The sequence below is a fragment of the Cryptomeria japonica genome, chromosome 4 (assembly GCF_030272615.1).
Source record: "Cryptomeria japonica chromosome 4, Sugi_1.0, whole genome shotgun sequence".
Lineage (NCBI taxonomy): Eukaryota > Viridiplantae > Streptophyta > Pinopsida > Cupressales > Cupressaceae > Cryptomeria > Cryptomeria japonica.
This window is the reverse complement of record NC_081408.1, coordinates 728,763,963-728,779,103: the sequence shown is the minus strand read 5'-3', so window position 1 is coordinate 728,779,103 and position 15,141 is coordinate 728,763,963. Positions and strand designations below refer to the sequence as shown.

Genomic DNA, 15,141 nt, shown 5'->3' with positions numbered 1-15,141 from the left:
AATGACAAAATATGTTTAATGTTGTTATGAAAGTTTCTGCCTAACATTTTTGTTTTTCCATATTTCTGATTATCACTATCTGTGATCCTTCATCATTTTTATTTTCATGATGAAGCAAAATATACAAAGTTATTATCCAAAAGGAAGGACTGATAATACCTTTTTATGTTAAAAATTATCATGCAACGGAAAAAATTGCATTATAGCTCTTGAAAATTCAAAATAAAAAAATGTGCATCCAGACTATACAGAAAATGGCTTAGCAAATGAAATCCTACACAGTTAAACACGACAAAATAGGAAATACGAAAGTTGTTAAAAATAAAATAAAATGTGAGTACTCATCTTTGACTTCTTTAGACAATCATATTTGAGTTTTGTAACGTGTTCCATCACTCACTGACAAGCTTGTCAAGCATCGCTGTCTCTATTTTCCATCAGCAAATCTCTTCATAAATAGATCTCTTTGTTACAATCAAGATCGAATAACAGTGGAAAACTAAAACATTGGAGCATGGAGACATACGATTTCAGTGCAAACATTGCTGCCATTGAATCTCTTTTAGAGATTAGCGAGACTGATTTCAGCAATGATGCTTCTGAAATCATTTTAATGGACGACGCACAATTAGAGATTCCTATTTCTGATGTCATGATGGACGGATTTTGTCAAGAGACGGAGAAATCCTCAGAAAATAGGATTCAGGAGCCGCAGCATAGTGCCTTCAGCGCGTACATAAAACCTCAATCAAAGGCCGCTTCGGATTCTTCGGCATCCTGTGAGAATCTGCACAAAAGATGCTTCAGATTTCTGAGAAAAATCGATGAAGATAGAAAGGTAGAGGTCAAGAGATCAAGCCGGTCGGCTTCTGCTGTTGCTCGCAACAATAATCAAAAGTTAAAGGCGAAAAAGAAGGATCAATCTAAATCGGCATTTAAGCACATGATTGCAGAGCGCAATAGGAGAGTTAAATTGAAAGAGCATTTCGAGAATCTTTACGATCTTCTTCCAAGAAATTGCAAGGTATGATATTACAGAAAGCGTCTTTATAATCTTTTCCCTACAAATTTCTACTCATGTGAAATGTTATGAAGTTGTAGATAAATCTTCTGAAAATGTGTTAAACTGTTGTTACACCGTACAGAAATTGTCCTGTTTCTTCGGATTTACTTCACTGTAGAATTGCAACTTAATAAACTTAGGAATTTTATTTAACTGCTTGTTCACATTCGGCACTGCATTATAGAATCTTTACTCTCTTCCTCCAAGAAATTGCTAGGTGTGATAATACCAAAGCGCGATCTTAATAATTTATTCTCTCAAAAAATTCTACTGATCTGAAATTTTATGAAGTTGTAGTTAAATATTCTGAAAGTTTGATTCAATACGGTACAATAATTGTTCCGTTTGTTCATATTTACTTCACATATAGAATTTCAACTTAATAAATTTAGGAATTTTATCTTACCACTTGTTCACTTTCGGCACTGTACTGTACAATCTTTACCCTCTTCTTCAAAGAAATTGCAAGGTATGATTTAATCACGACGTCATTATAGTTTATTTTCCTATAAATTTCTACTGATCTGAAATATTATGAAATTTTAGCTAGCTACAATAATCGGTTAAATATTCTGAACATTTGTTATACGATGCAATAATTGTGCTGTTATTTCGGATTTACTTGACCTGTTGAAGCAGGAATACAACTGTTAATACATGGATACAAACAAGGTAAGTAGATTTAATTTCATATTAATTTAAACAATGTGATAACGATTATATATAAACATCGTCAATCATTCAAAAAATATTCATTATGCAAATTCTACATGTAACTACATCGTGTGTAATAGGTATCATTCTTGACCATTATTTATCAAATGGCTAAATCTCTTCTCCTCTACTATGTATCTGTCTTTGACTGTCACCTACATTCAGTTGCACTTAGTCACACATCAATAAGTCGATCTAAAAACCATAGTGAAAGCATAATGAGATATTGATACCATCATATCGAATTCATCATTTCATTTACATTTAATAATTTAATCTAGTTTATTTTCATTATTAAAGTAAGTAAATAGATGGGATGTGACAACCTTCCCTACTAGGAAGAGTTATCGTCGTGATGTGTTATTGGACACATGCTAATGCAATAAGCCAAAGAGAGTAATATTTTGTATCCTTTGCCTACTCATGTAGTACTATCTAATGGTTACATATATCATTCATCAAATTTATTCTATTCAATTGACAAAACCAAAGAGAGTAGGTGAACTTGATTTCTACCTTTCGATTTCAAAAGCTAGGTTATCTCCATTCCAATAATGTCCCTTTTTTCTTGTGATGGTATCCTTGTATCTATAGCACTTATAATAACAACACTAATCTAAATTATTGTTAGCACGCATAATTGAAATTTAAAACAAATATTCTCAAAATTTTGTCCCTGTCCAAATAAGATTTACTTATCTCAAGGTTTTAGTTAACATAAACAATTTTCATTTGTCCTAACATAACTTCAAAATCATATTCATGTACATACATAAACGTACTTACCATTCCTTGGTGGTTAGATGAGTTGACCATATTCCTTATCATGTTCTAGACATGTTCTTATATACACTTGCACTAATATCAATACTTCATATAAAGGTCATTTGATGTTCAACATTTTTTAAGAAAACAATGATCATATAATGACTACAAATTCCAATCCAAGAATAGCTTAAGGCTAGATCTTGAGGTTTGTCCATAGATCATTCATGTATACTCACCAATCACCTACAAAGTTAGTATATCCATCTTTATTGAATGGTACATGACTTTGATATCATATTATATAATAACAAATATAATAAATAATACTTGTGTGTGTGGGTGTGTGTGCACACATGCACCTACAAAATAAATCAATTTTGTCCTAGAAAAATAATCCAACACTTGTTATCAATGCAAGTGAACTAATACTCAACATAGTAATTTACCACACAATACACAAAAGAAGGTTATGCCAAGTTATCTAAATATAAACATAGAACAAGGATATATGTATACATATTAGAGTAAGAGGATGGATTTTTGACCTAATGTTTCACTTTCCTTAACACTACACTTAATGATAAATTTGTATCTAGGCATTGATGTTATAGAGATATATGCATTAGTGTAAGTTTTAAATAGTGTGGGAAAGAAAAAGTAAGTGATGATGCATTAATGTTTCAAAATTATTCAGTAAATAAAATTATAGAATTTTAAAAAAAAGTTTTGACAAAAAATGTGTATATCTACTTAGTTAAGATAAGATACTTCATTATAAAAAAATATAGCATACAATTTATTGCTAGATGCAAATATTAGTATTTAAGTAAGCACTCTAGTTGCAATAGTATCTTCCTAAATATTGGTACTAATCATATTTAATAAAAGATAGTAATATTAAATTTTAGAAATGATTAATTATTCACATTATATAGAATTATATAGTATTATAGCGAGGGGTGTTAATATAATATGATGGGCAAGTTTTTGAATGCTACGAGTTACATTGTGTCTACAAATCTTAGTTTACTTTCTACAATTGTAACTTAAAGTACCTAAATTTAATTTAGGATAATTGATCTAATACAATTGTGGACATGGATCTAACAGAAGATTATCCAATTATGAAGCAAAATAAAACAACACATAATTAAATTCAATGAATTAGTAAAACACCAATATGTTCTTTATTTGTTCATAGTCACAATGAAATTATAATTTGTGGGCTTCGGCCCTAGCTCGCCTGGTCGTGGATCGCAACTTAAGGCATGGGTATGCTCCCCATGGTCTTGAGTTCGAGTCCCCGACTAACTCTGTGTGTGTTGCTACCTTGTGAGCGGGTGTGACACCTCCAGATTCCATGATAGTGAATATAAAAAAAATAAAATTATAATTTGTGTAAAGCATTTCCATCATGTTAAGTCAACCCCATTTGAATAAAAAGGGGCACAATTTTGCACAAATTACAAAATTGAGATGACATTGCAATACAATGTCAATATTGAATCTCAAACCTGATTAACCAATTCAACTACTTATTGAATTGAGGTGAACTAAATTATCATTATATAATTAAGAATAATGTTTATATAGATTAGATTTAAGTTATTTATTTGATTTAAATATAAAGATGTTGTCCATAGATTTTTTGACACTTTCTACATCACCACATAATTATATTTCTATTTTTAGAATTATATTTTAAAATCCCAAATAATCAAAAATCACGTTGAAACAATTTAAAGTTAATTTATTTAATAAACTCAAATTCCTTATAAATGTAAACTAGAGATTTAAACATGCGAGTGACATTTCTAAAAGAGTTTAATAAAAACAAAATTTAAATATTCAATCCAAGTAATATTTTAAATGTGATATACGGTTTAAATGCCACACCATGGCTTGATAAATAGTGTTTTACCCAAATGGGCTCTAATTCTAGATAAGTGTTTTATTTCAAGGGATTTTGAATTCTTTACAGGCAGTTTGTGTTAATGTGAAAGGAATTTCATCACATGTTTTTCCATCATTTCCCTCGTTCTTCTTCACTCTAGATCAGTGTAGTTTTTGTGGAATTTATATAGTCTAGAATGCCAAAATAAATAATAATTAGTGCGTACAGGGACCCATATGGGTCAAATATAAAATAAAGTATTCTTCTTTTCTGCAACGTGTACCGAATTTTTTGGATTTAGTGAAAATCTATTTACATCAAATAAATCAACCTTCTAGAATCTTGAAATATTCGTACAACATTTTTCTTGCGAATCTGTAATAAACATGGAATTTTATTAACGTTGTGTTTGGTAGTGTTTGTACGTTTAGAAGAATAAGGGCAATTTTAAAAGAGTCCGATTTTTTTATGAGCAATTTCATAGATTAATTATTTGATTATTAAATAGTTAGGAATATAATTTATAATTAATTAATGTAGTAATAAATAGAAATTGTTGTAATTGTTAAACATGAAGTTGATGTATAGTTGATATAAGTATTGTCATAAATTTAAAGTCATAAAAAATAACCACAATGAAAATTATAAAAAATTTAATCATTATAACAGTTTTATTTAATTGTTCAATACTAATAAATAAATAAACTTACGTAACAAAAATGACTAAGTTGTAATGTGTTACATCTTATTTGAGTTTTGTAATGTGTTATAACACTGACAAGATTGTCGAACAACGCAATTTTTATTTTCCATGAGCGGATTTCTTCATAAATAGACCTCTTTGTTACAATCAAGATCGAATACCAGAGTAAAACTAGAACATCAGACCATGGAGACATACGATTTCAGTGCAAATATTGCTGCCATTGAATCTCTTTTAGATATTAGCAAGACTGATTTCGGCAACGATGCTTCTGAAATCATTATAATGGACGACGCACAATTTGAGATTCCTATTTCTGATGTCATGATCGACGGATTTTGTAAAAAGCCGGAGGATTCCTCAGGAAATAGGATTCAGGAGCCGCAGCATATAAGTGCCTTCAGTGCGTACATAAAATCTAAATCAAACGCCTCTGTGGATTCTTCCACATCCTGTGAGAATATGCACAAAAGATGTTTCAGATTTCTGAGAAAAATCGATGAAGATAGAAAGGTAGAGATCCAGAGATCACGCCGATCGGCTGCTGCTGTTGCTGGCAAGAATAATCAAGAGTTAAAGAAGAAAAAGAAGAATCAAACTAAATCGACATTTAAGCACATGATTGCAGAGCGCAATAGGAGAGTCAAATTGAACGAGCATTTCGAGAATCTTTACTCTCTTCTTCCAAGAAATTGCAAGGTATAATATTACAGACAGCGTCATTATAATCTTTCCCCTACAAATTTCTCATGATAGGAAATTTAATGAAGTTGTAGATAAATTTTCTGAAAAAATCTTCAATTGTTGTTATACGGTACAGTAATTTTTCTGTTTCTTCAGGTTTACTTCACCTGTAGAATTGCAACTTATAAATTTAGGAATATTATTTAGCCGCTTGTTCACATTCGGCACTGCACTGTAGAATCTTTACTCTCTTCCTCCAAGAAATTGCTAGGTGTGATAATACCAAAGCGTCGTTCTAATTTATTTTCCCAATTAATTCTACTGATCTGAAACTTTCTGAAGTTGTAGTTAAATATTCTGATAATGTTATGCAATACGGTACAATAATTGTTCTGTTTGTTCAGATTCACTTCACATGTAGAACTTCAACTTAATAAATTTAGGAATTTTATTTTACCACTTGTTCACTTTCGGCACTGTACTGTAGAATCTTTAACCTCCTCTTCAAAGAAATTGCAAGGTGTGATATAATTAACACAGTTTATTTTCCTACAAATTTCTACTGATCTGAAATATTATGAAGTTTTAGTTAGCTACAATAATCGGTTAAATATTCTGAAAATGTGTTATACGATATAATAATTGTGCTGTTATTTCGGATTTGCTTGACATGTCGAACTGCAACTTAACAAATTTAGGATATTCGTTTAATCCTTGGTTAACTTTGGGCAATGCTTTATCCTTGGTTAACTTTGGGCAAAGAGAAACAAGAGGCTTCTTTTTCTGACCCTGAATGTCCTTGTTTGCAGAAAGATAAGCATTCAATATTGGCGAATATCACAGACTATTTGAAAGAACTGAAGCTTCGCGTTTGCGAGCTGGAACAACGGACTGAAAGCGTGGAGGAATCGATTCCGAGGAATTTCTCAAATAGTGAAGAAGGAAGTCCCGGGTTCGAATCCCACGACTATCATTTCAATTCAGACAGCCTATTACTTTACCGCAGTGCCGATGTGATTTTGGAGCAATGCGATGACATCCCTTGCCAAGTTAAAGTTATAATTAATGTGCAGATGACAACTGTTTCTTGCTCAGCAAATCTACTTCTCAGAGTAATAGAGCTGTTGAGAGCAAAGCAGTTGGAAATCCTTTCAGTTTCACATAAAAAGGGATTTGGATTTCAGGCTACTTTGGTCGTATTACCAAAGGTACGTGTGTTCTTACGTATATTTTTTTTAAACAAATGAGACTATTGCAAATCTTAAAGAAGAATCTGATTTCCATTGATTATAAAATTGAAATCTTAGAAAATAACTTTTTCTTTCCATTTTTCCTAAAATTGAAACATGTTGTCTTGAATGTGAACAGGGCGAGGACTGGAATATTTCCCACTGGCAAATTTTCGGGAGTTTAGTCAGCCAGACTCTCAACTGAGTATTTACAGGAGTGGATGATAATATTACACTGCAATATGAAGTTCTTATTCCCACCCAGTCTAGATGATAAGCATTTGACAACTTTCCTATAATCTGATTCTGAAATCTGATTTTTCAAAGAAGTGACGATTTTCTTGGAAATTTCCAAATTCTGAGGGAATCGATCGATCAAATCAGAGAATAGGAGCGTGTCACTTGTAAATTGCACATTGATATGATTACAATAGTTTTGAGTAATATTATTTATGCTATGGAGCGTGTGTTTTCAATTTATATTAGGCCTGTAAGCTATTTTGTGGATTTTAATTATATAAACAATGACACTCAATATCATATATAATGACACATAATCATAATAACATATATATAATTTTGAAAGAAAAGAAGTTATGCTTTGGATATATAAATATTTATTTTTCAAGCATGAGCATATATGATACATGAATATATCAATGTAGTTGAAGATAATAAATTATATTTCCAAAGAAAGTTGACTTGAAATTATGTGGTGTGTAGTAGGTATCCGTCATAATCATTATTTATCAAATGGGTAGATCTATTCTCCTTGACCATGTTTTTTTCTTTGACTTTCGCCTCACTCAGTTGCACTTAGTCATAGGTCAATCTAAAAACCATACTTGAAGCATGATGAGATAATGATAACATCATAACTAATTTATTAATTCATTTGTATTTAATAATTTAATCTAGTTTATTGCATTATTAAAGTAAGTAAATAAATGGGATATGACATCCTTCCACACTAGGAAGAGAAATTGTCCCGATGTCTTATTGGACACATGCTAGTGCAATAAAAGTATATAAAACTAAAATTTATTAATAGTCTATATCCTTTGGCTATTGATGCAGTACTATCTAATGGTTACATATATCATTTATTAAAATTATTCTATTCAATTGACAAAACAAAAGAAAGTAGGTGAACTTTATTTCTACCTTTTGATTTTAAAAGCTTAGTTGTCTCCTTTTTGACAATGCCTCTTTTTCCTCACAATGGCATCATCCTACTTATAAAATTTATAGTAATAACACTAACCTAAACTATTGTAAATGCCCAATAATTTCAATTTAAAACATATATCCTTAAACTTTTTCTCCTTATCGAAAAATGATTTACTTATCTTAAGGTTTTAGTCAGCAAAAATAATTTTCATTTGTCCTACCATAACTTTGAAATCATATTCATACATACACATACCTATGCTTACCATTCCTTGGTTCTTTGATGAGTTTACCGTATTCCTTATCACGTTTCTATAATTTTCTTACACACACTCGCACTAATATCAACACTTTATACAAAGGTCATTGTATGTTCCACACTTTTAAGAAAATAATGATCATATAAGGACTACAAACTCCAATCTTAGAATAGCTTAAGGCTAGATCTCTACTTCATCATATATATAAATTAATGAATTAATTATTCATATGTACCCCTTCCACAAGAGATACTTAGGTGTGTCCATAGATCATCCATGTATACTTACAAATCACCTGCAAAGTTAGTATATCCATCTTACTAATTTATGTGACCTAGACATTTTTCTCATCTTGTCACTATCTAATTAACCTAGGCATCACACCTATCTTGTTACATCATGTTTATAGCACAATAATCATTCATGTAGAAATGCAAATGCAACCCATATTAATATATATAAAATTCCAAAACATAAACACACTTCATTCCATGCATACCACATAGAATATTTTCCTTATCCCAAGCATATCATAACAATGCAACATACATCATGTCAACTATTTGTAGAAATGAAGATGACATTCTCTGTCAAACAGCTCCAAAAAAAATAAGTCACAATTCAATCAAGATATTTAATGGAATAAAAGATTGGTACATTTTTTGCAATACTACTCTCTTGAACATTGTATCGACACTCATGGTGAACATGATAGGGAGAAACACTTAATAAAACATAGGACCAATGATGTCAAATATTTGGAATAGCCACCATGAGATTAAAAGAAAACTCAAGAGCAAGAATATTCTATAGAAGTTGATGATTGAACTTCAAAAGCCAATAATCATCTACAAGCACAACACCCATCACATAAAGGAGCTAAAGAAAAAATAATATGCTCAACATCTTGAGTATTCTATATTGATTGCATAAAAAATTCATGATTACATGAGTGAATGAATTCTTATAAAAGGATAAATGAAAACCTAGATGCAAAACACTATTGCAAGATTAAATTAGGTAGTGTCAAGTGTCACAACCATAATGAATGAGATAAATTAAGCTATTATTAGACTAACTAAATTAAAGGAAAAAGCACCTAAGTTTAGCTTAAGTAAAAAACTAATTAAAGGACCTAATTAATAAATAATTAGATAAACTATCCCAATTGCTCCAATATGGCCCTCCCCATTAATATCAACTTAGGGAGTATCTAAAAATATAATATGAATGCATGAATGAGTCCCTACAACAAAGGCCTAATCAAGTTTTGATGTCCAAACCAATGCAAAGCCATGCAACTCTCACAAAGGGAGAAAAGGAGGAAACCACATGGAAAAAAGCTCCTCTCTAAAAGTGAAAAAAGGAAATAAAAGAAAGTACATGTGACTAAGCATGAAGGACTCAAGATATCTCCCTAAATAGTGTTTTGGTTAAAAAAATTCAATCAATATTCCCCCCATAGGAGGGAGAAAATGAGTCAATATATCTACCCATAAGATAGAAGCTCTGATATAAGAGATGAAGTCTTGATAATGAATGCTAATGTAGATCCAAGAGCGAAAAATCACATTTCTCCCCTTCGAAAGAAACAAATCCAATGGCCAAGGAAGAAGAAACTCCATCAAAGGAGTTAGAAGGAATAGTCTCGTGATGTGTGCAATGTCAAACTACTCAACTATACACATGTATGAATCAAAAGATGCCAACTCAAATAAATCAAATTCAAACAACTGTGAAGATACCTGATGAACAACCTTTAAAGGCATTGAAGATGGGATTACATGAATGTTGAAGTTACCATAAAAGTGGAATACAATATCCTCAATAACATCCCCAATGTCTATAATGTGTGATGTATCAAACAATGTTGCGATATTCAACAAGTACTCATCCCACATAATAGAAACTAGAAGACAACTATCAACCTGCTGAATTGGACTGATCTCTAAAGAAGAAAGAGGTGAAGGAGGCTAAAAACAAATCTCAAGAACCATGGTGGATGACTGAAGCACACATAGATTCAAGTGAACAAAATTCTCTTCAGATTTCTAATCCATTCTAGATGCATGGGAGTTAGGACTAATCAGTGAAACTACATGCTCAGTGGGAACAAAATGAGAGAAATCATGAAATCAAGATGCATGATCAACACTAATAATTTCAATGATATATATACTATGTATGCATTTGATAATAATTGTATTATAATGACCTACTCAATTTCTTAGCATGGTGTAGTTACTCAATTTTTTTCCAACTAAAATGTGGGGGAATTAGTTCATTAGCTTGAACATGGAAACTATGAATCATTTCCAATCCTTACATTCATTGGATAACAACCAATTAGGACCTACATTAGTCCCATAGAAGAGTTGGGAACTAATGATTAATTGTTTTTGTTTTGGTGATATGATTGGATATGAAAGGATACAAACTAGGTGAAATGATAAGAAATTTACAAGATTAAGAATAAGTAGAAAAATACAGAATAGGAAATCAACTCAGAAGAAAAGATCTATAAATGAGACATAGAGAGGAACCTATATATGATATGTTAATCTGAAATTTTAGGCCAAGTATGATAAGTACCCTAGACCTGAAGTTGTTTACATTAGCTAAAACTTTGGATTCTAGATCAAGATGCTTTATAGATCACTTCCTCTAAAATTTAGCCAAAACGTTTAGTCATGTGTGAAAATCACCATAGGCTATGGTTTTTCATGTGTTCAAAATTTGGAACTTTGTGGACCTTAGCCTACACTTACAACTCTCAGTTGTTGAATCACTAAGTTGCACACAAAAAATAGGAAAATTGTGTTGTATAGCGGCTTTCCTAATTCAAACCTTAGGCAGGAATTAACCTCCACTATCCCATGATGATTACAAAAGAGAGCTTACCCTAGAGTAGGGTAAAGGATGGAAAAATTAAGGAAATAGTGAATTAAGAAATGATCCCTTTTCTATGAATCTTATTACCTTGAATCCTCATAAAAAGTTGATGTTGCTTACTACAAGTTAATGCACGCCTTCATTCATGGATAAACACATAAACTTGATCATGATACCTAACTTGAATTATTGAAACCTTGAGTTAAAATATCTCCTCTAATTTCTTGAAGATGTATGATTTCTGAACTCAATTGGAGTGGTAGGAATTGAATGCTTGTAGGAAGTTGTTCAAATGAGGGGGTGAGAGTTGTATTTATACATAAATTGACACATTTCTTGTTCAAATTTTAAAAAGGTTGACATTGAGGAGCACTTTCCCACTCTATTTTTTTTTTAACTATTAAGGGTTCACATTTGGGCTCATTTTGATTGGACCATGGCACTACGCACCATAGACCAAGCGAACTAGGGCACTAGGGCACCATAGTCCTATATTTTTGAGCTAGATTCAAGGTCAATGAGCTCAAGATTATGCTAATTATCTAGATTTGGCCACTGAATGAGCACAATCTGTTAGAAATCTAGGACATGAGAAAAAATCACAAAAGTGAGCCCAAAATAAGTGTGAAATTGTATAGGAATACAATTTACAAAATTGCACCAACAAAATGCTTATCCTCCGAAATTTTAAATTTTCTTATGAAAAAGGGTGATTTAGAACTATAAATTAAGTTTTCTCTTGTTTGGCATTCAATCCTCAAGAATATTGATTAATCTTATTGTCAATTTTAGCAAGTTTTTCGAATGGAAAACACCAAAATAACTAAATGAAAGCATGAACAAAATGAGCAAAATGAAGTTAAAACTATGGAAAGACTGAACATAATAAATAAAAAAGACTAGGCACTTGAATGACATGCATAAATGAGTTCAATGTGAGGAGCATGGTATCCCAAGGATTATTGTAAATAAATAAGTAAGAAAGGTAGACATTATTGTAAAGAGGAAAAATCGAACCCTAGTCGTTCTCCCCTCCCCAACTCCAAGGAGAGAGAAGGGAGAGTCACTAGGGTTGATGGTTTTCACTTAGGAGAGACTTTACATTCAAAAGAGGGGTTGAAACCCACAAGATCCAATCCCATGCAATGCAAGATTGGATTCTATATGAGTTTCAAGGGTTAAGACATCAAGGATACCCTCTTTTGTAAAGAATGTAGATAGAAAGATTGAACTAGGAATGCATGTAAAGTAAGAAAGATTCGCTTATAAACAGAGATAGGGATATGGGATGAAGCTGCAGACCTGGAATTAGAAATAAAATGTCGAGACGGTGTTGTTCTACAAATTTGAGTGAAAGTTGACGGGACGATGGCGCTCGGCGTGCACACGGTCCTTCAAAAAATCCGCGAAACGAAGGTGGATCTGTTCGTCTCTGCACAAGGATTCCAGATCTTCAATTATAGCCGTGTACCTACAACCTACACATAGGAAAGAGAGGACGATTGGGGGGTTAGGGATGAGGGGTTTGCCTTTAGGTCAAACCCCGATTTTGGAATTAACCAAGAAATGAGAATGCTGTAAATGTAAATGTTTGTAATGTAAACAAGTACTTGATACCTTGTTGTAAGAATGTTTGTATTCTTACATGCGAAGGTGTAATGTATGTAGTATGTTGTATGTTGTATGTGATCTCCTCTTCAATGGTTGAATCCTTGTCTTGAATGCAACACTTAGCCTTGAATGGAGACTTAGAATGATCAATTGCTTGAAGGAATGCTTGAATGCTTCAATGCTTCAATGCTTGAATGTTGTTTCCACGTCTTGTACACATATGTCCTTCCTCTTCCAAATGGGAGAGAAAATGCAGTTTTTATACTTGTCAATTAGGGTTGAAAGACTGATTTTCCCGACCTTAGGCCAACCAGGAAATATTATTTTCCAACTTGCAAACTTAAAGACCTGAAGCCCCAAAAGAGATCGGGCCCAAAATAGGGCCAGGGACTAGGACGCTGGGTGCCCTAGTCCTGAAGGACCAGGGCGCTGGGCGCCATGGTCCCACCTCCAGGGACAGTAGGGTGCAAGGAGGATCAGGCCAGGGTGCTGAAAAATGCAGTTTTTGGTGTCATGAACAAGTTTCGGGGTCTCCATTCAGGTTCAGTGTTGTGCCGCCATCGTGAAGACCCAAATGCGGTCGAAATTGCAAGTGTCGCAATTTTAGGATGCTACATTTAGCCCCCACTTTAGCGAGAGTATAAGCGTACGCTCATACTTCTGGTAAAGTACAAGGAAACAACATTGAAAAACTTTCACCACGTCAAGGAGGCAAGATACACCAAGCCCCCAGTGGACTAAGGATCTTACGACTTCGATTGACAAAGTAGAAGGGAAGATCACGAGGGAGAACCATGACTGTCAGTAGTAAGGTTCCCTCACTATGAGTCATGCAAGAAAAATACCAAAAATTTTCAAGGCAAAGCTAAGTTCGCCAAGAAATTTTCAAGTATCTTGAAAAGATATGAACGGGATGTATGCCCCCCTACGTTAAAGCGATCGCACACGCCTCACCGGGGGTGATTGCTTTAAGGTAGTGATACATATAAGAAATGAGAAAGGAGCACGTTATCACAAGGATTTAGCCCCCAAGTGTGAGATAAGCCCAAGCATAATAGACACAAAACACAAAGCACAAGGTGACTTCGCTTTCCTCGGGGTCAGTATGCTATATGATAATTCATGTATATCATATGTATGTATGCATAATTGTTCTTCATTCCCCAATCAAGGAAGGTCACCTAGAAGAAGGGAACACATGTGTCTTTTGAGTCAACATGAGAGAGACCAAAAGAGATCTCAATGTTTTGCATCATCCTCAAGTAGACAACACTAAGGACAACAAATAGAAGAATGAGAATAACACATAGAAGAAGTAACAAAAGAGAGGAGGAGAGAATCTGCTATGCTAATGAACTAGTCTAGCACATCATCTACCCCCCGATCTTGCTGATCAATGTTTCGGGAAGGCAGAGAACATGCTAGAGGAGGAACATCCAACACAGCAGATGGAGCTATCACAAGATCCAAACAAGGGCTATGTTCATATCCCAAGCCACGGTGTTCTTGTCTAGGAGCTAGGATAAGTGCTTTAGAAAATTCATTAGATAGATAATTATCAACAGCAACATGTTCATATTCACTATCAGAATGAATAGGAGTAACATTTTCGTCTATATCATCATCAAGATTTATAAAAATAGGATCTTTAACTCGCACAGGATCAAGACCATCATGCATCTTATGTTTAGGAGATTTTGGCTCAATCGTCGGCTGAGGAGAAAATGGAATAATACTAGCTGAAGGTGTTTTTGGGGATTGCAAAGTTTGAGAAGCAGCTGCCTGAGCTCTAAGACGACGCTTTCGTCGACGTTCACGTGCAGAATGATTTCATCTAGTCTTAGTAGGAAGTTGCGAAGATTGAGGAGGAGGAATGTTCTCATCCTTATCACTTGGGTGTTTAGGTTGTGGTCTCTTAGGTTGAACAATAGGAGAAGAGGAAGGTCTCTTCTCTCCATAAGAGGAAGGAGGAGGAACTGCTCCATACAAAGGAGGAATATTCGGTTTAGGAAGGAGACCAAAACATCATGACGAGGAGGTATAGGTCTACTTTTGGGAAGTTTATTAGATATAGGCATAGTCACATTCATAGGAATGGGTTGGGAACCTTCTTGAGGAAAGACATTAGTTTTATCTTTCAAAGGAAGAACTTC

General features: G+C 33.2%; 1 protein-coding gene across 2 annotated transcripts; it reads left to right on the top strand.

Annotated features, from left to right (window-relative positions):
* Positions 1–418: 418 nt before the first annotated feature.
* On the top strand, positions 419–7,464 carry LOC131027499 (transcription factor bHLH67). Of its 2 annotated transcripts, none has more exons than XM_057957586.2 (3): positions 419–1,024; positions 6,636–7,034; positions 7,195–7,464. In XM_057957586.2, the coding sequence occupies exons 1-3, from the start codon at positions 515–517 to the stop codon at positions 7,258–7,260; spliced, it is 975 nt and encodes a 324-aa protein (XP_057813569.1). In that variant the 5' UTR covers positions 419–514; the 3' UTR covers positions 7,261–7,464. The 2 variants fall into 2 exon arrangements, with proteins under 2 accessions (XP_057813569.1, XP_057813568.1); XM_057957585.2 differs by lacking the exon at positions 419–1,024 and adding an exon at positions 5,247–5,841.
* Positions 7,465–15,141: the final 7,677 nt, after the last annotated feature.